This window comes from Pan troglodytes, chromosome 18, assembly GCF_028858775.2.
Source record: "Pan troglodytes isolate AG18354 chromosome 18, NHGRI_mPanTro3-v2.0_pri, whole genome shotgun sequence".
NCBI classification, from domain to species: Eukaryota; Metazoa; Chordata; class Mammalia; order Primates; family Hominidae; genus Pan; species Pan troglodytes.
Window position 1 is genome coordinate 66,898,791 of NC_072416.2, and position 21,770 is coordinate 66,920,560.

A 21,770-nucleotide genomic window follows, 5' to 3' on the forward strand; every position below is an offset into this window, starting at 1 on the left:
CACCACCACACTTGGCTATTTTTTTTTTAATGTTTTTAGAGACGGGCTCTCCCTACATTGCCCAGGCTGATCTCAAACTCCTGGGCTCAAGCGATCCTCCTGCCTTGGCCTCCCAAAGTACTGAGACTACAGATTTCAGGCACTGTGCCTGGTCCTTTTTACTTTTCTGATATAAGCTTTACAGCTATAAATGTCTCTATAAGCATTGCTTTAGTTATTTCCAACAAATATTGATGTTTTTCGTTAGCATTCAGTTGGAAATCTTGTAATTTCTTTTTTGACCGTAGATTATTTTAGAAGTACATTGTTTAATTTCCAAACATTTAAGGCTTTTTGGATGTTTTGTTGTTAATACTTTCTGTCTTAATGCCATTGTAGTCAGAGAACATACTTGATAGGAAATAGATATCTGTTGAAAATACATATTCTGGGGGGAAACGATGTGGTTAAATTAATGTTTGAGCCCTGTGTCCGTATTTTGTGATCTTCCTCACTAGAATGTAAGTTCCATGAGGAAGAGCCTTTGTTCTGTTTTTTTGTTGTTATTGTTTTTTGTTTTTGAGACTGGGTCTTGCTCTGTCACCCAGGCTAGAGTGTGGTGGCGCAGTCTCAGCTCACTGCAGCCTCGACTTCCTGGGCTCCAGTGATCCTCCCACCTCAGCCTCCTGAGTAGCTGGGACTACAGGCACTCACCACCATAGCCAGCTGATTCTTTTAGTTGTTTTAGAAATGGGGTCTCACTGTGTCGCCCAGGCTGGTCTTGAACTCCTAGGCTCATGCAACCATCCCACTTTGGCCTCCCAAAGTGCTGGGATTACAGGCATGAGCTGCCGCACCTGGCCAGAGCCTTTGTTCTGTTCAGTGCTTTATCCCCAGCACCTAGAACAGCTGGACTGAGTGCATGTTCTATGGTAAATGTTCAGCTTTTAAATTTCTTTCTGGCTACAATTTAAGCCCAGTAAGATGATTAAGACCTGGTCTCTGCCCTAAAAACATGTGGGGAATAGAAACAAACTAGATGAACTGTAACGTTAGGACACTACTCCAATTACATGCAAAGTGCTGTGGGAAGGCAGAAAATGTGGTCTTAAATTCTTCATAGGCTGGGTTGGTACCCCTGGGGGAGGCTTTCCAGAGCCAGTGACAGTGGCGCCCGGCCTGCGAGGATGAACTGGAGTAGGCAGGGCATTCCACAGGGGGAAGTGCAGCTTGTTTTCTATGTGTATAATCTCTCCTTTTTTTCTTCTTCAAAAGGCTCGGGCTCAAGTTCACTACAGGTCACAAAACATGATGTCTTGTTGGCTACTTTAAAATCTAACCTGTCTGCTTTGGAGGACAAGTTTCTGAAGGATCCTCAGTGGAAGAATCTGAAACTCCTAAGAGATGAAATTGCTGATAAGGCAGAATGGCCACAAAACTCTGTGGATGTCACTTGGAGTTTTACCTCTCAAACCTTGTTGTTGCTTTTGTGCTTGAAGGAAACCATGATCCTCCTTGCAGCTAATTTCAATCCAGGTAAACCCACCCCTAGGACTCCGGAAGCTGCTCCTGCCCTGAGCCCCGATGCACTTAGTATCTCACAACAGAAGACTGTCCAGTTTGTTTTACAGTTTGTAGTTACCTTGGGTATCTGCCCCTATCTCATGCCTGGTGTTGGAGTCCCTTTGAGATATAGAACTGAGTTTGGTGCCGTCGTTCAAGACGTGGTGTGTTTTGATGCTGCCCCCGATGCAACTCGAAGACTGTACACCAGCTGCAAGGCCCTTCTGAATGTTGCTCAGCACACATCTCTGGGGAGCTTGATCTTCTGCCACCACTTTGGGGATATCGCAGCAGGTCTGTGCCAACTGGGATTCTGCCCAACCAAAAGAAAACTGCTAACACCTGCAGAAGAGGTAAATATACATTGAGAAAGAGAGAGGGAGAGATTGGGTGTGTATGAATGTGTGTATATATTTGTGGATAGTTGTTATAAAAGGCAACTCTTAGTTCTTCAGAACTGGATATGCCAAAGCATATCCAATGGATAAATGAATCTTTTGGGGGTGGGCGCAGGTTTCATTTATTGGGTGCTCATCCTTTGCACACCTGTAGAGTCCATTTCACCTGTCCCTTGTCATTTTGGGAAACAGCTATAGCAGGCTGTTTTTCTTTGAGCCTCTGTTTCTTCTTCTATAAAATGTGTATCATAATACCTGCCTCGGAAGGTGGTTGTGAGGATTAAGGATAATGTGTGTCAAGTATCTGGCCCAATCTCTAGTAGTGATAATTCCTACTGATATTAGTATCATGGCTCCCTCATTAAATGCTTGGGAGGGTTAAATGAAATAACACATATAGAGCACCTGGTACACTGCAGAACTCTGTCAATCTTCATTGTTATTATTAGGTGTTAGGGGTATATGCCCATTTTTACTGTCACTCAGTCCAATAAGCAGTTGAGCATCCAGACTACAGAAGTTGCTGTGGAGATCGTAGACACATAAGACATGGTCCTTTTCTTCAAATAACTCACATGCTGACTGGGGAGATAAGACTTACAGGGATGATGCAGCAGGAAGCACTACCCCCGCCATGAGAGGACCACTGGCATCAGCATAGGCACTGGCCAGCAGAAGCCGTTAAGATGTAAATGTCTCAAGGGTCAGTGCGGCCCCCAGGCGCAGTGATTCCCCAGCCTCCACAGCCAGGTTTCACAATGTTCTCGTTTCTCTGTCACCTGCCTGTGTCATCGTTGTCCTTGTTCCTTTTCTCTTCTCTCTCCTGCCTACATTCATAAACATTTGCCTAAAAGCCACTATCATCCAAGTGTTGGCATGAAATTCTGAGCTCCCTGGGGCCTTTATGTGATAGGAGCAGAGTGCGTCCTCTTTCCGGCAGGGTTATGCGTATTGACACTTCTAGCAGCACCTCCTGCCTGCACTTCCCTGAGGTAGTGTGACCCAGGTTGACAGGTCTTATTACTGTTACTGAGGCTAAACTGTGCCCAGGGATCTCAGGCAGGAGAGAGAAATGAAAAGGGAAACACACAGAAAGAACCAAGTAGGACGGCAAGAGAAGGAGTTGACAGAGGGGAAACATGCTGGGTGTACATTATGAAGCTGGACAAAGTCCCACCAATAGCTGTGTTCTAAGTAACCCATACCTCAGTATGTGAAATGGTAATGGGCAGGACCCTGACTGTTTGACCCTGAGCAGTAATCACCAAGGAGAATTGTACTGTTATGGCTCAAGGGTACCCCAAAATTGTACCCCCTCTTTGCTGCCCAAGTTCCAAATGAATTAAAAGAGAGTTAAGAAGAGTAAGAGAGATAAACAATGTTACCTCTATTGCTCATAAAGGCAAAGTTGGAGGATATAGCTTATAGATGGAGACATCTTTTTTTAAATTTTTTATTTTTATTATTATTATTATTTTTTGAGACGGAGCCTTGCTCTGTCACCTAGGCTGGAGTTCAGTGGCACAATCTTGGCTCACTGCAACCTCCGCCTCCTGGGTTCAAAAGATTCTCCTGCCTCAGCCTCCCGAGTAGCTGGGATTACAGGCATGTGCCACCACATCCAGCTTGCTTACTTACTTATGTATTTATTATTTTTGAGATGGAGGCTTGCTCTGTTGCCCAGGCTGGAGTGCAGTGGTGCAATCTTGACTCACTGTAACCTCCGCCTCCCGGGTTCAGCTTCCTTAGTAGCTGGGATTACAGGCACACACCACCACGCCTGACTAATTTTTGTATTTTTAGTAGAGGCGGGGTTTTGCCATGTTGGCCAGGCTGGTGTCGAACTCCTGACCTCAGGTGATCCGCCCCCCTCGGCCTCCCAAAGTGCTGGGATTACAGGCATGAGCCACCGCGCCTGGCAGGAGACAAAACAGTGCTCTTCAGAATTAGACACTGCCGCTACTCACCCATTTTAAGGCGCACTGGAAAACTGCAGCACCTTCTGCAGGGGATATGCCTCTGAAAAATACCCAGCAAGAAAGAGCAGAAGAAAATGTGCAGTCACTGTCAAAAGACAGAAGAGGAATGAGCTGAGCGATGCTTGCCAAAACCAGCCGGTAAGTGAGTTTACTCCACCCTCAGCCATAAGATCAGTCTCATAACCTGCCCAGAAGTGGAGTGAGCGAGATGGAGAGAGGACCAGGAATGTTTTAGTAGTACAGCTTCCCCCATGTGGAAGGAAATCAAGAGAGGATAGAAGCGTTCCTTCCGCTCCTCTCACAAGTATCTCTGTACAGTGTTGTAAAACTTTACCTTCTATTGTCTGCCTGGTTTGAATTCCACTAAAGCCAAGTGCATATTTCTTTTAGGTTCTAACTGAAGAGGAGAGAACCCTATCCAGGGGGGCCTTGAGAGACATGCTGGATCAAGTCTATCAGCCCTTAGCAGTCCGGGAACTGCTTATCCTCCAGGGAGGACCACCCCAGGTACTCAGGCCTAGGGACTCTTGGGGGTGACTCATTAATGATAATGTGTGGTTTGCTGTCTTCTTCTGGAAAATTAAATAACTTTAGTTCCCTGTCGAATGATCTAGTTGAGCCTTTTTTCATCTTTTACATCATAAAATGATATTTATAAAACTAGATGACGCTGACCCTTAGGATAATTTAAAAGACCTTTTCTCTAATGAAATGATGGACACTTTTCCCAAGAATATTATGATCACTTTTTTTAAGACTTATGGCAATTTTGGCTGGGCACGGTGGCTCACGCCTGTAATCCCAGCACTTTGGGAGGCCAAGGTGGGCGAATCACCTGAGGTCATGAGTTCGAGACCAGCCTCAACATGGAGAAACCCTGTCTCTACTAAAAATACAAAAAAAAAAAAAAATTAGCTGAGTGTGGTGGTGCATGCCTGCAATCCCAGCTACTTGGGAGGCTGAGGCAGGAGAATTGCTTGAACCTGGGAGGCGGAGGTTACGGTGAGCCGAGATCCTGCCGTTGCACTCCAGTCTAGGCAACAAGAGTGAAACTCAGTTTCAAAAAAAAGACTTATGGCAATTTTATGTGAGATATATTTTATTCATTCTGAAACTAGATCTCTTTTTTTAACTAAAATGTGCTGTTTGACAAAGCATTCTTTTAGCACAACTATCTGGACACTAATTCTTTGAATGGATAATGTATTTGAAGTCAAGAAATTAAAACTAGATATATTATTGGTTCTATTCTTAGTTCCTTTGTTTCAAACATGTAGCAGTATATATTCTGCTAGGGATAAGATAGTTTCTTTGTTTTCTTAAAAATAATGTTTATCTGAGGCCGGGCGTGGTGGCTCATGCCTGTAATCCCAGCACTTTGGGAGGCCAAGGTGGGTGGATCACCTGAGGCCGGGAGTTCGAGACCAGCTTGACCAACATGGAGAAACCCTGTCTCTACGAAAAATACAAAATTAGCCGGGCATGGTGACGCATGCCTGTAATCCCAGCTACTCGGGAGGCTGAGGCAGGAGAATCACTTGAACATAAGAGGCGGAGGTTGCAGTGAGCTGAGATCGCACCATTGCACTCCAGCCTGGGCAACAAGAGCAAAAAAAAGTTTATCTGAAATGATTTAATTTGATGATATAGATGGAATTGTCTGTTTGCTTTTAGTACCTACATTTTCGTTATGAATCTAGGTGTGTAAAGAGTGAGGAGCCAGCCAGGCACTGTGGCTCACACCTGTAAACCCAGCACTTTGGCAGGCTGAGGCAGGAGGATCACTTGAGGTCAGGAGTTTGAGGCCAACGTGGGCAACATAGCAAGACCCCTGTCTCTACAAAAGATAAAAAATAAAAAACTAGCCAAGTGTGGTAGCATGCACCTGTAGTTCCAGCTACTCTGGAAGCTGAGGTGGGAGGATTCCTCAGGCCCAGAAAGTTGAGACTGCAGTGAGCTGTGATCGGGCCACTGCACTTCAGCCTGGGCAACAGAGTGAGATCTTGTCTTTAAAAAAAAAAACAAAAGAAAAGGAGTGAGAAGCCAAAGGAATTAGCTGTAGGTCAGGAGCAAGGACCAGCTGAAGCTGGCTACAGAGATATCTCCTAATTGAGTAATTTTCATCTCATCCTTAGAATCTTACTGTAAGCCTTCCATCAGGCCTCTCTGGGATTCAACCCCCGTGTGCAGGTGTTTGAATTTGTAAACCTTTCCATTCTTCAGGTTTCTTACCCATAAGATAGGGATAATTACAATGCCTTCCTTGTAAGTCCCTTTTGAGATTATATGAGAGTTACTTATGATGTGCCTGGCACACCATAATCCCTCAGTAAATGGTAATAATTCAGTAAAAGAGAGAGGACAGGAGAGTTAGGATGAAATATTTCTGTTACTAATTTTGAGGCTTACATACTTAAGTGCAGTGGTACCGGGCGCGGTGGCTCACGCCTGTAATCCCAGCACTTTGGGAGGCCGAGGCGGGTGGATCATGAGGTCAGGAGTTCAAGACCAGCCTGGCCAAGATGGTGAAACCCTGTCTCTACTAAAAATACAAAAATTTAGCCGGGCGTGGTGGCGTGAGCCTGTAATCCCAGCTACTCTGGAGGTTGAGGCAAAGAGTTGCTTGAACCTGGGAGGCAGAGGTTGCAGTGAGCCCAGATCGCGCCACTGCACTCCAACCTGGGCTACTGAGCAAGACTCCGTCTCAAAAAAAAAAAAAAAAATGCAGTGGTTGACAGCAACATGATCAATGTTCTAGCCCAAAATAAGGGCTAGAACATTCAAACTGCAGCACCTTCTGCAGGGGATAGGCCTCTGAAAAGTACCCAACAAGAAAAAGCAGAACAAAGTATGCACTCACTCTCAAAAGATAGAAGAGGAACTGAGATGGAAGAGCTGTGAGGTGTATGCCAAAACCAGCTAATAAGTGAGTTTACTCCACCCTCAGCAATAAGGGACACCAAGTCTGTTTATTCACAGTGGCTCCACAGAACTCCCAGAAAGGAGCCCTTGAAGAAATCCACCTCTTTCTTGCAGATCATACTGGGGCAGGAAAGAAATACAAAAGAAATCCGGCCGGGCGCGGTGGCGCACTTTGGGAGGCTGAGGTGGGCGGATCACAAGGTCAGGAGATCAAGACCATCCTGGCTAACACAGTGAAACCCCATCTCTACTAAAAATACAAAAAAAAAAAAAAAAAAAAAAAAAAAAAAAAATTAGCCGGGCATGGTGGCAGGTGCCTGTAGTCCCAGCTACTCAGGAGGCTGAGGCAGGAGAATGGCATGAACCCAGGAGGTGGAGGTTGCAGCGAGCCGAGATCGTGCCACTGCACTCCAGCCTGGGCAACAGAGTGAGACTCCGTTTCAAAAAAAAAAAAAGAAATCCAACTCTTTCTTTGAACTGTGTCACAGGAATCAGAGTTGCTAATGCCACAGAGGCAAGGGCTGGAATGCTCCCTCCCTGTTGTGAACTACCCTCTTAGTGGCAAATAACGTTCATAAGAATCTTCCTTGGAAGCTGGATTTGATTGTCAGAGCTACATTCAGAGATTGTTTGCGTTAACTTTGTGTTCCGAAGATCTACATTTTAATTGCTGATGCGTTTGTCTGTTTCTGAGTTTGAAATTTCATTGATTTTTCACTTTCACTGTTTTTTACTTTCTTAAAAGTAATGCAGAAGAAGGTTTTGTAAAGTTTTTTTTTTTTTTAAGGAAAAAATGTTGCTCTTTTGAAGTCTGTATAGCACACTGTTAATTGTCAGTATGACTCAGGACTTTTAAAAAATAATGTCTAGCTGGGCACGGTGGCTCACGCCTGTAATCCCAGAACTTTGGGACGCTGAGGTGGGTGGACCACCTGAGGTCAGGAGTTTGAGACCGTCCTGGCTAACATGGTGAAACCCCATCTCTACTAAAAATACAAAAAGTACCCAGGCATAGTGGCGCGTGCCTGTAATCTCAGTGACTCAGGAGGCCGAAGCAGGAGAATCACTTGAACCCAGGAGGTGGAGGTTGCAGTGAGCCGAGATTTTGCCGCTGCACTCCAGCCTGGGTGAAGAGTGAAACTCCATCTCTAAATAAATAAATAAGTCTGCATATCATAGCTATTTCTCCTTTTTTTTTTTTTTTTTTTTTTACAGTCATGAGCCACTGCGCCCGGCCATCATATCTATTTCAGTGACATTCAGAATTCACACCTTCTTCTTTTTCTCAGTCCTGCACAGATGTGAAGACACAGATGAGGTGTCGGGCCCCAGCTTGGCTTCGGCGTCTATGTGGACAGCTGCTCTCTGAAAGGTTAATGAGACCTAATGGTGTTCAGGCAGTAGTCCGGGGCATTTTGGAAGGAGCAGGTGGTAAGAAATAAAATGTTTCTGTGACTTTGGTATCTGTTTTCCTTTGAGTCAGAGTCTGAGGTGAATTATTGGTCTTTAGTATTTACCTTTAAAACCTGACTGAAACTAAACTCCGTCCTCGCAGGGATTGAACAGGTTAAACTTAGAGGCCCTTAATGAGCTTCTTTTCCAAAGAAACTAATTCTCTTGCTCTTTTCCTAAAACACTTGTGATACACTGCCTATTTTATTGAACAATATTGTAAGCCATTTCAAATAATTTATTCTATCTGGGGAAAACATTACACAGAAAGTTGAAGTAAAAACCCTAAAGTAAATGTTAAATAAAGCTAGGTGTGGGCTGGGCGCGGTGGCTCACGCCTGTAATCCCAGCACTTTGGGAGGCCAAAGCGGGTGGATCACTTGAAGTCAGGAGTTCAAGACCAGCCTGGCCAACATGGTGAATCCCCGTCTCTACTAAAATACAAAAATTAGCCTGGCATGGCGGCGGGCGCCTAACTCCAGCTACTTGGGAGGCTGAGGCAGGAGAATCACTTGAACTTTGGAGGTGGAGGTTGCAGTGAGCCAAGATTGTGCCACTGCACCCCAGCCTAGGTGACAGAATGAGACTTTGTCTCAATAATAATAATAATAATAAAGCCAGGTGCGGTGGCTCACACCTGTAATCCCAGCACTTTGGGAGGCTGAGGCAGAAGGACTGTCTGAGGCCAGGAGTTCAAGACCAGCCTGGGCCACATAGCAAGACTCTGTTTCTACAAAAAATAAAAAAAAATAGCCAGGTATGGTGGTGCCCGCCTATGGTCCCAGCTACTTGGGAGGCTAAGGCAGGAGGATCACTTGAGCCCAGGAGTTCGAGGCTATAGTGAGCCATGATCATGGCACTGCATTCCAGCCTGGACAAAAAAAGCAAGACCTTGTCTCAAAAAAAAAAAAAAGTTAAATGTAAAATAATTTTCTTGAAGCCAGAAATACCTTTGAGATGCAAACTTTGGCATGAAGTTTTAGAGTCATTTCCCTAATTATATTATCTAAGTTCTCATTAATAGGAAAAAAGTTAATGCTAAGCATGGTAGTAGTTTTTAATTTATGTTTTTTATTTTTTAGAGAAAATTAGACATGTACATCATTTAAAGTCAAATAGTTCTCTGAGACTTATAGTGAAAAATAGCAGTCCTCGGCACCATTCCAATCCATTTCCCATTTCTAGAAGCAACCACTTTGAACTCTTTCAGTGAGTTTTTTCTGGTATTTACCTCTATATTTCTTTTTCTTTTTTTTTTTTTTTTTTTGAGACAGAGTCTCGCTCTTTCACCCAGGCTAGAGCGCAGTGGCGTGATCTTGGCTCACTGCAACCTCCACCTCCCGGGTTCACTCCATTCTTCTGCCTCAGCCTCCTGAGTAGCTGGGACTAAAGGCTCCTGCCACCACGCCCAGCTAATTTTTTGTGTTTTTAGTACAGACGGGGTTTCACCGTGTTAGTCAGGATGGTCTCGATCTTCTGACCTCGTGATCCACCCACCTCAGCCTCCCAAAGTGCTGGGATTACAGGCATGATCCTGGCCATTTACCTCTATATTTCTAACTAATATATGGGAATTCATAATTTTTTCAGTTTCAGGCATCATGTATCTACCTCTCACCATGTATGGAAGAGGATCTTGTTCTCTTTCATAACACTGCCATCATTCCCCCAAGTACATTTTTATTTTCACATCTCCGTAATATATTTATATCTCAGTTTTGGTTAGATCAATATTCAGTGTTTATATTAGTGTAACTCTGTAATTATTATTTACAGCTGATCTATATTGTATATTATGATTACTTTCTTTTTTTACATAATCTTTTGTACTTCCTGGAGTTAATCTTTTTTTTGTACATCTGATTAGTTTTCTATGTGCTTATCACTAATCTTTTCTCAAGCTGTCCCTCTTTTGTTTAAATCTCCTTTTAATACATTCAAAAACATCAAATAGGCTGGGCATGGTGGCTCATGCCTATAATCCCAACACTTTGGGAGGCCAAGGCAGGTGGATCATTTGAGCTCAGGAGACCAGCCTGGGCAACATGGGGAAACCCCATCTCTACCAAAAATACAAAAATTAGCTGGGTGTGGTGGTGCGCACCTATGGTCCCAGCTACTCAGGTGGCTGAGGCAGGAGGATTGCTGGAGCCCTGGAATTTGTGGCTTTAGTGAGCTATGATCACACCACTGCACTCCAGCCTGGGTGGGAGAGTGATATCCTGTCTCAAACAAACAAACAAACAAACAAAAACCCACCAGATATTCTATCAGTTTTATCTTCTTGGAAACATCTTTCTCTGAGTCTTCTGACTTGCTTTACTCAATCCTGGTTACCTTCTACTCAGCTGCCATCCAAGGATCCCCTTCACTTTTATCCTGGTGAACACTTTGCCTTTTTTGTGTGTTCAGTCTCTTATCTCCCTTATCCCAAGCCTGTTAGTTTCCTATTGTTACTGCAACAACTTACCACAAACTTAGTGGCTTTTTTTTATGGAAATGGCATTTAAACTGAGCCCTGAACGCTGAGTTGGAATTAACTAGCTGAAGAGAGAGGGAAGATAGTTATAGGCAGAGAGAGTAGCATGTATGAGGAACTGAAGTAGAAATGAGCATAGTGCTTCTGAGGAAATCTCCACGTGGGTAGAGTAGTGAGGGCAGAGTGCAGGTAGAGTGGTGCGCAGTGAGCAGGGATGGTGGCTGGGGGCCACCTCAGGGAGGCCTGATAGGCTGAGTTCAGGATGTTGAACTTTATTCTGAGGGAAATGCGAAACGATTAACAGTTTTAAGAAAGAGAGAACATGATCAAATCTGTAGTTTAGAAATATCTATCTGGAGGTATTGTGAAGAATGGATTGGGTAAGAGCAGAAGCAGGGAGATCAGTTAAAAGGCAGACATCTGAGGAATCATGGAGGCTTGGATTAATGCAGTGGCCATGGAAATGGAGAGAAATGAATGGGTTTGAGAGATATTTAAGGAGGAGAGTTGCCAAAACTTCATGAAGGGCTCGATATGTGGGGAAGAAGGAAGAGAGCTAGAAGAATAAATCTTGACTTCATTTCTGGCATAATGTACCTTGGTCCCATCAGACAAAAGTGAGGTCAGTGTGGTTGGCAGACGTTGGTAGATTTGGTCTAGAGTGGCTATAATATTGCCTCCCCTCAGTTCTCCCCACAGTGGCTTCTAGGGCCAATGAAATAACAAATGATCAGTTACCCATAAGAAGTTGTCCCCTACAAACAGGTCTTTGCATCTTCCTTTTCCAAGAAGGGTTAGACCTCACTTAAGGGCATGCAGATTTGAGAGCTACTATAAGAAAATCAGAACCCTCTTTCCTATGAGTTCCCCCAACTTGTGCATGTATATATTTGTTGTTATCTATTCATACCTTGTTTCTTTCCCAAAATGGTTTGAGGCAGGTTTATATTGACCTGCATATTTGCCATTTCTGGTGGTCTTTATTTCTTTATGTAGATCAAAATTTCAGTGCAAATTTCCTTCTGCCTGAACTTTAGTTACCATTTCTTTTAGTGTAGGTCTACTGGCAATGAATTTTTTTTTTTTTTTTGAGATGGAATTTCGCTCTTGTTGCCCACGATCTCGGCTCACTGCAACCTCTGCCTCCTGAGTTCAAGCGATTATCCTGCTGCAGCCTCCCAAGTAGCTGGGATTACAGGTGCCAGCCACCACACCCGGCTAATTTTTTTTTTTTTTTTTTTTTTTGTATTTTTAGTAGAGACAGGGTTTCACTGCGTTGGCCAGGCTGGTCTTGAACTCCTGACCTCAGGTGATCCACCTGCCTCGGCCTCCCAAAGTGCTGGGATTACAGGTGTGAGCCACTGCACCTGGCCTGGCAATTAATTTTCTAGCTTTTGTTTGTCTGAAAAAGTCTACTTCATCTTCCTTTTTGAAAGATATTTTTTATTGGGCATAGAATTCTAGGTTGACATTTATTTTTTCTTTTAGTACTTTAAAGATATTCCATTGTCTTCTGACTTGTGTCATTTCTGATGAGAAGTCTGCTATCATTCTTATCTTTGTTCCTCTATAAATGATATACCATTTTTCCCTCTGGCTGCTTTTAAGATTTTTCTCTTATGGCTGGTTTTTAGAAATTTGATTATGATGTACCTTGGTGTGGTGTTGGTTTCTTTATATTTTTTTTTCTGCTTTTTGGAGCTGTGGGTTTATAGTGTTTGCCATATTTGGAAATTGCTCAGACATTATCTTCAAATATTTTTTTCTGTACTCCCCTCAGATCTCTCTTTCTGAGATTTGAATGACACCAAATATTATGTTTAATGTTGTCCTGCCAATTACTAATGCTCTTTTTGTGTGTGTGTCTTTTTTTCTCTACGTCTTTTTTATTTTTCTCTGTCTTTAAAATTTTTTTTTCCCCAGAGACAGGGTCTTGCTCTGTCTCCGAGGCTGGAGTGCAGTGGCATGATCTTGGTTCACTGCAACTTCCGCCTCCCAGGTTCAAGCAATTCTGGTGCCTCAGCCTTCTGAGCAGCTGGGATTACAGGCATGTGCCACCACACCCAGCTAATTTTTGTATTTCTAGTAGGGACAGGGTTTTGACATATTGCCCAGGCAGGTCTTGGATTCCTGGTTTCAAGTGATCCACCCACCTTGGCCTCCCAAAGTGCTGAGTTTACAGGCGTGAACCACTGTGCCTGGCCAAGGGCAAATTTTTAATAGTTGTCTTAATGGGCCAGGCACAGTGGCTCAAGCCTGAAATTCCAGCACTTTAGGAGGCCAACGTGGGCGGATCACGAGGTCAGGAGTTTGAGACCAGCCTGGCCAACATGGTGAAACCCTGCCTCTACTAAAAATACAAAAAATTAGTGGTGCGTGCCTGTAGTCCCAGCTACTCAGGAGGCTGAGGCAGAAGAATCGCTTGACCTGGGAGGTGGAGGTTTCAGTGAGCCGAGATCTTGCCACTGCACTCCAGCCTGGGTGACAGGGTGAGACTCTTGTCTCAAAAAAAAAAAGAAGTTGTCTTAATGGTCTTGTCTTCTAATTCTGTTATCTCTGTTTTTTGGGGTCTGTTCTACTGATTTTTTTTTTTTTTTTTTTGAGACAGAGTCTTGCTCTGTCACCCAGGCTGGAGTGCAATGGCATGATCTTTGCTCACTGCAACCTCTGCCTCCCAGGTTCAAGAGATTCTCCTGCCTCAGCCTCCCAAGTAGCTGGGACTACAGGTGTGTGTCCTCATGCCCAGCTAATTTTTGTATTTTTAGTAGAGACAGGGTTTCACCATGTTGGCCAGGCTGGTCTTGAACTCCTGACCTCAGGTGATCCGCCCGCCTTGGACTCCCAAAGTGCTGGGATTACAGACATGAGCCACTGCCCACAGCCTGTTCTGTTGTTTTTTTTATTCTAATTATAAGCCATATTGTTTTCCTTCTTTGCATGCCTGGTAATTTTTTTTTTTTTTTAGATGTTATTCACATACCATAGAAATCACTTTTTTTTTTTTTTTTTTTTTTTGAGACGGAGTCTCACTCTGTCGCCCAAGCTGGAGTGCGGTGGCGTGATCTCAGCTCACTGCAACCTCCCAGGCTGGAATGCAGTGGCGCAATCTTGGCTCACTACAACTTGTGCCTCCCATGTTCAAGAGATTCTCTTGCCTCAGCTTCCCAAGTAGCTGGGACTACAGGTTCGTGCCACCACACCCAGCTAATATATATTTTTTAATTTTTAGTAGAGATGGGGTTTCACCATGTTGGCCCGGCTGGTCTCAAACTCCTGACCTCAGGTGATCCACCTGCCTCGGCCTCCCAAAGTGCTGGGATTACAGGAGTGAGCCGCCGCACCCGGCCAGAAGTCACTTTTTTTTTTTAAAGAGTACAGTTTGGTGGTGTTTAGTATATTCACAGAGCTGTGCAATCATCACCAATATCTATTTCCAGAACATTTTCCTCAACCTTCCCCCCATGTCCCCCCAAAGAAGCCCTCATTCTCACTAGCAATCACCACTCCTCATTCTCCCCTCCTCTCAGATTCTGGTAAGTACTGCTTCACCTCCTGGTCTCTTTGGATTTACCTGTATTGGCATTTCATACAATACATGGTCTTTGTGTCTGGCTTCCTTTACTTGGCATAATGTTTTTGAGATTTATTCATGTTTTTTGTTTGTTTGTTTGTTTTTGAGACAGAGTTTTGCTCTTGTCACCCAGGCTGGAGTGCAATGGCATGATCTCAGCTTACTGCAACCTCCTTCTGCCAGGTTCAAGCGATTGTCCTGCCTCAACCTCCCAAGTAGCTGGGATTACAGGCGCCCACCACCACACCTGGCTAATTTTTGTATTTTTAGTAGAGACGGGGTTTCACCATGTAGGCCAGGCTGGTCTCAAATGCCTGACCTCAGGTGATCCACCTGCCTTGGCTTCCCAAAGTGCTGGGATTACAGGTGTGAGCCACTGTGCCCAGCCGAGGTTTAGTCATATTATAACATGAATGAATCAGTCCTCCATAAAAATTATTCCTTTTTATGACTGAATAATAATTCCTCATGTGGATATGCCTGGTAATTTTTGACTGGATGCTGAACATTTTTATTCTACATTGCTGAGTGCCAGATTTTTATATTCCTTAGTTGGACTTTGTTCTGGAATGCAATTAAGTTACTTGGAATTAGTTTAGTCCCTTTGATCCTGGCTTTTCAGCTCTGTTAGTGTGGTTCTACAGCAACCTTTAAGGTAATTTAACCCCTTATTGTATTATGCTAAGTGTATTGTACTAAGTGTAACAATACAGATTGTACTAAGATAATACACTTCTGAGAATTCTAGTTGTTTCCCTGTGTATTAGGAGATCCTCCCAGGCTGGCTAGTGGGAACACAACTCTTCCCAGCCTTTATGAACCGTGGGGGTTGTTCCCCCCTACTCCTTTCTGGTGGTTATTGCCCCAGGCTTTGGTATTTTCTTCACACATACGTGTATCATACTCTACCAAAGACTTGAGAGAGGACCCTTCTGCAGATCTTTGGAACTCTCTCTACGTGTAACTTCCTCCCTTCTGGTATTTTGCCCGAAAATTCCAGCTGCTTTGGCCTCCCTGAACTCTGAACTATGTTTCTTCCACTGAACAAGATGCCAGGCTTCATTTGGGCTGCTATTGTTATCGCCTGAAAACTCTCTCCAGTCAGTGAACGAGGGCAGTCGTCAAGCTCAGTTTGTTTGCTTCCCTTCTCTCAGGGATCATTGTCCTGGGCTGCCTGTTGTCCATTGTCTGGAAACCATTGTTTATATATTTTGTCCAATTTTATAATTGCTTAAGACGGTAAAGTAATTCTGGTCCCTGTCACTCTACGGCTGTGGCTTAAGACAGTTTAAATGAAATGATACATACAAGGAGACAGAATAATAATAGTAATAAACATGGTGAAGCTAGTATTCCAGTTATATGAATAATATCATTATAGTGACTAAGTGCTAGTTTTTCTCTGAATTTCCCAGAAACTAGCATCAAAAGGAACGTATAGGCCAGGCGCGGTGGCTCATGCCTGTAATCACAGCACTTTGGAGGCTGAGGCGGGCAGATCACCTGAGGTCAGAAGTTCGAGACCAGCCTGGCCAACATGGCAAAACCCTGTCTCTACTAAAAATAGAAAGGAATTACCTGGGCATGGTGGTGTATTCCTGTAATCCCAGCTACTCGGGAGGTTGAGGCAAGAGAATCGCTTGAACCTGGGAGGAAGAGGTTGCAGTGAGCTGAGATCATACCACTACATTCCAGCCTGGGTGACAGAACAAGACTCCGTCTCAAAAAATAATAATAATAAATAAATAGGAAATAAAAAACATAAAAAGGAAAGTATAGAAGGGTAGATTATCTTATAGAAAAAAATAAACTGTTTTCAGTAGAAAAGATAAATGCATTTTACCTTAAATTTTAAGACAAATTTGTTACATGGGACCTTCTGTGGGGAATTGCTGTGAGCTGCTGACATCTCTCTCCATTGTGCCAGCGGGAGCAGCTGGTGGAAGTGATGCTGAGGTGACGGCTGCTGACTGGAAGAAGTGTGACCTGATCGCAAAGATTTTGGCCTCTTGTCCCCAGCAGTCTCTTTCACCAGAGAATTACTACAGGGACATCTGCCCCCAGGTAAATCTTTTTGTTTCTGTTGATCATTTGAGGATTATCTGCTTATTTACAGAAAGAGGACTTTTAATGTTCCTCTAGTATTGAGATAAAAGCAGTATAATATTTAAGTTTATTGTTTAGTGAGGAGCCTTCTTAATAAATGAATAAAAACCGGTGGAAGAGACTGACCTAATTGTTCAGTTTAAGAATGGCAAGGCCAGGCGCAGTGGCTCACGCCTGTAATCCCAGCACTTTGGGAGGCCGAGGCAGGCGGATCACCTGAGGTCGGGAGTTCGAGATTAGCCTGACCAACATGGAGAAACCCCGTCTCTACTAAAAAAAATACAAAATTAGCTGGGTGTGGTGGCGCATGCCTGTAATCCCAGCTACTTGGGAGGCTGAGGCAGGAGAACGGATTGAACCCAGGAGGCGGAGGTTGCCGTGAGCCGAGATTGAGCCATTACACTCCAGCCTGGGCAACAAGAGTGAAACTCCGTCTCAAAAAAAAAAAAAAGAATGCCTCACCACTACTGAATGATTTGCCCAGCTTGCTCTCAGAGCTAGAATATGAAACTCAAGTTTTATCTTGTTCATTATCTTTTCTCTCTATGTGTTTTTAATTAGTTTTTAAAGGCAAATATTAAATAAACAAGGTAAATTAACATACAAATAATTTAAAAAGCATAAAAGAGTAAACCGAAAACTAAGTCTCCCTCCCATTCCTATTCTCCAGTCCCTCAGAGGTAGTCACTGCTATGAATTTCTTTCCAGAGATATTCTGTGTATTATGCATATACCATCATATGTGCATATGTTAATGTATGTGTATATTAACATGTATGTGCATACACATATACATTAACATATACACATGATGGTAAAATTAATGCTAATTTTTTTTTTTTTGAGACAGAGTTTCGCTCTTGTTGCCCAGGCTGGAGTACAATGGTGCGATCTTGGCTCACCACAACCTCCACCTCCCGGGTTCAAGCGATTCTCCTGCCTCAGCCTCCCGAGTAGCTGGGATTACAGGCATGCGCCACCACACCCGGCTAATTTTGTATTTTTGGTAGAGATGGGGTTTCTCCACGTTGGTCAGGCTGGTCTCGAACTCCTGACCTCAGGTGATCCGCCTGCCTCGGCCTCCCAAAGTGCTGGGATTATAGGCGTGAGCCACCACGCCAGGCCAGTGCTAATTTGTATCTAAATGATAGCATGCAGCATGCCCTCTTTCATTTTGCTTTTTTTCATTGATTGTGTACTTTGGCCAGGCACAGTGGCTCACTCCTGTAATCCCAGCAGTTTGGGAGGCTGAGGTGGGCAGATTACTTGAGGTCAGGAGTTCGAGACCAGCCTGGCCAACATGGAGAAACCCCAACTCTACTGAAAATACAAAAATTGGCCAGGCGTGGTGGTGCACACCTGTAGTCCTAGCTACTCAGGAAGCTGAGGATAGAGAATCTCTTGAACCTGGGAGGCAGACGTTGCAGTGAGCTGAGTTTGCACCAATGCACTCCAGCCCGGGTGACAGAGCGAGACTCCATCTGGAAAAAAAAAAAAAAAAAAAAAAGTGTACCTTGGAGATCATTTCATTCATTTTCATGGGTACATGGTATTTCATCATATTAATGTACTGTAATTTATGTAACCAGCCTGCTGTTCATGCACCTTTGAGTTGTTTCCATTCTTTTTCTATTACAAATTACACTACTGTTAATATCCATAAGTCTTTGTACATAACTACCAGTATTACCATAGGAAAAATTCCTAGAATTGCAATTATTGGTTCAAAGGTTTTATGCATTTAAATTTTTGATCGATATGCTTTATGTACCTATTTTCCCACTTTTTTTTTTTTTTTTTTTTTTTTGAGACGGAGTCTCGCTCTGTCGCCCAGGCTGGAGTGCAGTGGCGCGATCTCGGCTCACTGCAAGCTCCGCCTCCCGGGTTCACGCCATTCTCCTGCCTCAGCCTCCCGAGTAGCTGGGACTACAGGCGCCCGCTACCACGCCCGGCTAATTTTTTTTTTTTTTTTTTTGTATTTTTAGTAGAGACGGGGTTTCACCGTGTTAGCCAGGATGGTCTCGATCTCCTGACCTCGTGATCCGCCCGCCTCGGCCTCCCAAAGTGCTGGGATTACAGGCGTGAGCCACCGCGCCCGGCCTATTTTCCCACATTTTTACCCACACAATGTGTTACAAAGTTTTTTGATCTTTGCAAATCTGATACATGAAAAATGTGGGGCTGGGCACGGTGGCTCACGCCTGTAACCCCAGCACTTTGGGAGGCTGAGGCGGGCGGGTCACGAGGTCAAGAGTTTGAGACCAGCCTGATCAACATAGTGAAACCCCGTCTCTACTAAAAATACAAAAATTAGCTGGGAGTAGTGGCGTGTGCCTGTAATCCCAGCTACTTGGGAGGCTGGGGCAGGAGAATTGCTTGAACCCGGGAGGCGGAGGTTGCAGTGAGCCGAGATTGCACCACCGTATTCCAGCCTGGGCGGCAGGGCGAGACTCCATCTCAAAAAAAAAAAAAAGAAAAAAGAAAAATGTGGAGGGAGTTTTCTTAATATTCCCTATGCGTATGCCTAAAATGAGGCTGTATTTTATAAATTTGATAAAATTATTTAATAAAAACACTGCAAGTATGAGAGGTGGGCAAAAAAAAAATTTTTTTTTGAGATGGAGTCTTGCTCTGTCTCCCAGGCTGGAGTGCAGTGGCGCGATCTCCGCTCACTGCAAGCTCTGCTTCCCGGGTTCACACCATTCTCCTGCCTCAGCCTCCTGAGTAGCTGGGACTACAGGCGCCCGCCACCACACTCGGCTAAGATTTTTGTATTTTTAGTAGAGACAGGGTTTCACTGTGTTAGCCAGGATGGTCTCGATCTCCTGACCTCGTGATCCTCCCGCCTCGGCCTCCCAAAGTGTTGGGATTACAGGCGTGAGCCACCACACCCGGCCAAAAAAATTTTTTAAAAATAAAAACACTGCCTGTTCAGCTCTCTTACCCTTTGATACTGGGTATGTTAAATTAAAAGAATTCTGTTGAATCAGTGTTATTGAGGTGAATTTATTTTTTGTCTTAAAGAAATTCATGCTTTTTGTTTTTAGTTACTGTCATATTCCTTGCAAAAAACTGGTATTTACTTCTTGTAGTTTTTTTGTAGGTTCTGGATTTATTTCACTTTCAAGATAAATTGACAGCACGACAATTTCAGAGAGTTGCCACCACTACCTTTATAACTTTGTCAAGAGAACGCCCACATTTGGCAGCAAAGTATTTGCTCCAGCCAGTGTTAGCTCCTCTTCATCGATGTTTGAATACAGCAGGTAAAGGAGGAAGTGTGGTGGCTGGGTGTGCCTCTGAAGGACCTTCTTCAGTATTTCACATTTAAATGATTTAAATCTGTGTTATATCAGTGTCTTTAGTTTTCCTTCCCCTCCCCCCAACTTTTTATTTTGACAAATTCACTTACAAGTTTGAAGAAGAGTATATTGAACTACCCATATACAAATCACCTAGACTGAATAACTTTACATTTTGGCCACATTTATTTTATCTTTCTCTCTTTCTATACATATAAACATGTCTTTTCTGAAGCATTTGAGACTTAGTTGCAGACATTACAACACTTCACCCCTACATACTACAGTATGCATTCCCAAAGAAAAATGTCAGTCTCCTACATAACCACAAAGCGATTACCACACTCAGGAAATTTAACATTTTTACAGTATGCTTTGATATAATATACAAATTCCATTCAAACTTCTCTAATTGTTTCAATAATTTGTTTTAGAACTATTTTTTTTTAATCCAGAATTCAATCAAGAATCATGGCTGGGCGTGGTGGCTCATGCTTGTAATCTCAGCACTTTGGGAGGCTTAGGCGGGCAGATTGCTTGAGCCCAGGAGTTCAAGACCACTGGGGCAACATGGCAAAACCCCGTCTTAACCAAAAAACAATATAAAAATTAGCCAGGCATGGTGGCAAGCACCTGTAGCCCCAGCTAGTTGGGAGGCTGATGTGGGAGGATCGCTTGAGCCTGGGAGGTTGAGGCTGCAGTGAGCCATAATCACACCTCTGCACTTTAGCCTGGGCAACAGAGTGCAACCCTTGCTCAAAATAATAATAATAATATATGATAAAACTATGTCTAAATAAATAGAAAGACTTATTATAAAACTTTAAAAACTTTTTTTTTAATTTTTATTTCTATATTGTCCAGGCTGGTCTGGAACTCCTGGGCTCAAGCGATCTTCCTGCTTCAGCCTCCCAAAGTGCTGGGATTGGTGAGGCGGGAGGATCGCTTGAGCCCAGGAGTTTGCATCCAGGCTGGGTAACATAATGAGACCCTGTCTTTAGAAAAAATTTTAAAAATTAGCTGGGCATGGTGGTGCATGCCGGTATTCCCAGCTGCTCGGGAAGCTGAGGTGGGAGGATCACTTGAGCCCAGGAGGTTGAGGTTGCAGTGAGCCATGATCACACAGTTCCACTCCAGAGCCTGGGTTACAGAGCAAGACCCTGTCTCAAATAAATAAAAATAAAATATAACTATTTTAAAACTTTTTGAAGGGAAAGTTTTAAACACATATTATAGAGATTATATAATGAACTCCTATGTACCTGTCACCTAGATACAACTATTAACTCTGCCATTTTCTTTCTTTTTTTTTTTTTTTGAGACAGAGTCTCACTCTGTCACCCAGGCTGGAATGCAGTGGCATGATCTCGGCTCACTGCAAGCTCTGCCTCCCAGGTTCATGCCATTCTCCTGCCTCAGCCTCCTGAGTAGCTGGGATTACAGGTGCCCGTCACCACGCCCAGCTAATTTTTTGTATATTTAGTAGAGACGGGGTTTCACTGTGTTAGCCAGGATGGTCTCAATCTCCTGACCTTGTGATCCGCCTGCTTCGGCCTCCTAAAGTGCTGGGATTACAGGCGTGAGCCACCACACCTGGCCAACTCTGCCATTTTCATTTCATCCAATCCCCAATTTTTATTCAATTAAGTTTAAAATGAAAAAAAAATTTTTTTTGAGACAGAGTCTCACTCTGTTGCCCAGGCTTGAGTGCAGTGGCACAATCTCGGCTCACTGCAACCTCTGCCTCCCGGGTTCAAGCGATTCTCCTGCCTCAGCCTCCTGAGTAGCTGGGACTACAGGCCTGCCCCACCACACCCGGCTAACTTCTTATATTTTTAGTAGAGATGGGGTTTCACCATATTGACCAGGTTGATTTCAAACTCGTGACTTTGTGATCCGCCTGCCTTGGCCTCCCAAAATACTGGGATTACAGGCGTGAGCCACCATGCCTGGCCTAAAATGAAAATTCTAAGTGATAATGTGCTATAGGTTAATTGGCAACGTTGGTGTTTTTTCTTA

At 43.8% G+C, this 21,770-nt stretch overlaps 1 protein-coding gene across 3 annotated transcripts in view; it reads left to right on the top strand.

Moving 5' to 3' along the window:
- The window catches only part of TANGO6 (transport and golgi organization 6 homolog), a 242,515-nt gene that overhangs the window by 14,862 nt on the left and 205,883 nt on the right, over positions 1-21,770 (top strand). For all 3 annotated transcript variants that reach the window (XR_010152398.1, XM_511059.9, XM_016930065.4), the window contains exons 2-6: positions 1,255-1,895; positions 4,310-4,426; positions 8,131-8,272; positions 16,271-16,407; positions 19,553-19,715. Coding sequence is in view for 2 of the 3 variants with exons in the window: in XM_511059.9 (XP_511059.2) it covers positions 1,255-1,895; positions 4,310-4,426; positions 8,131-8,272; positions 16,271-16,407; positions 19,553-19,715 (1,200 nt within the window). In the remaining variant the exon portion in view is untranslated. The remainder of the gene's footprint in view (positions 1-1,254; positions 1,896-4,309; positions 4,427-8,130; positions 8,273-16,270; positions 16,408-19,552; positions 19,716-21,770) is intronic.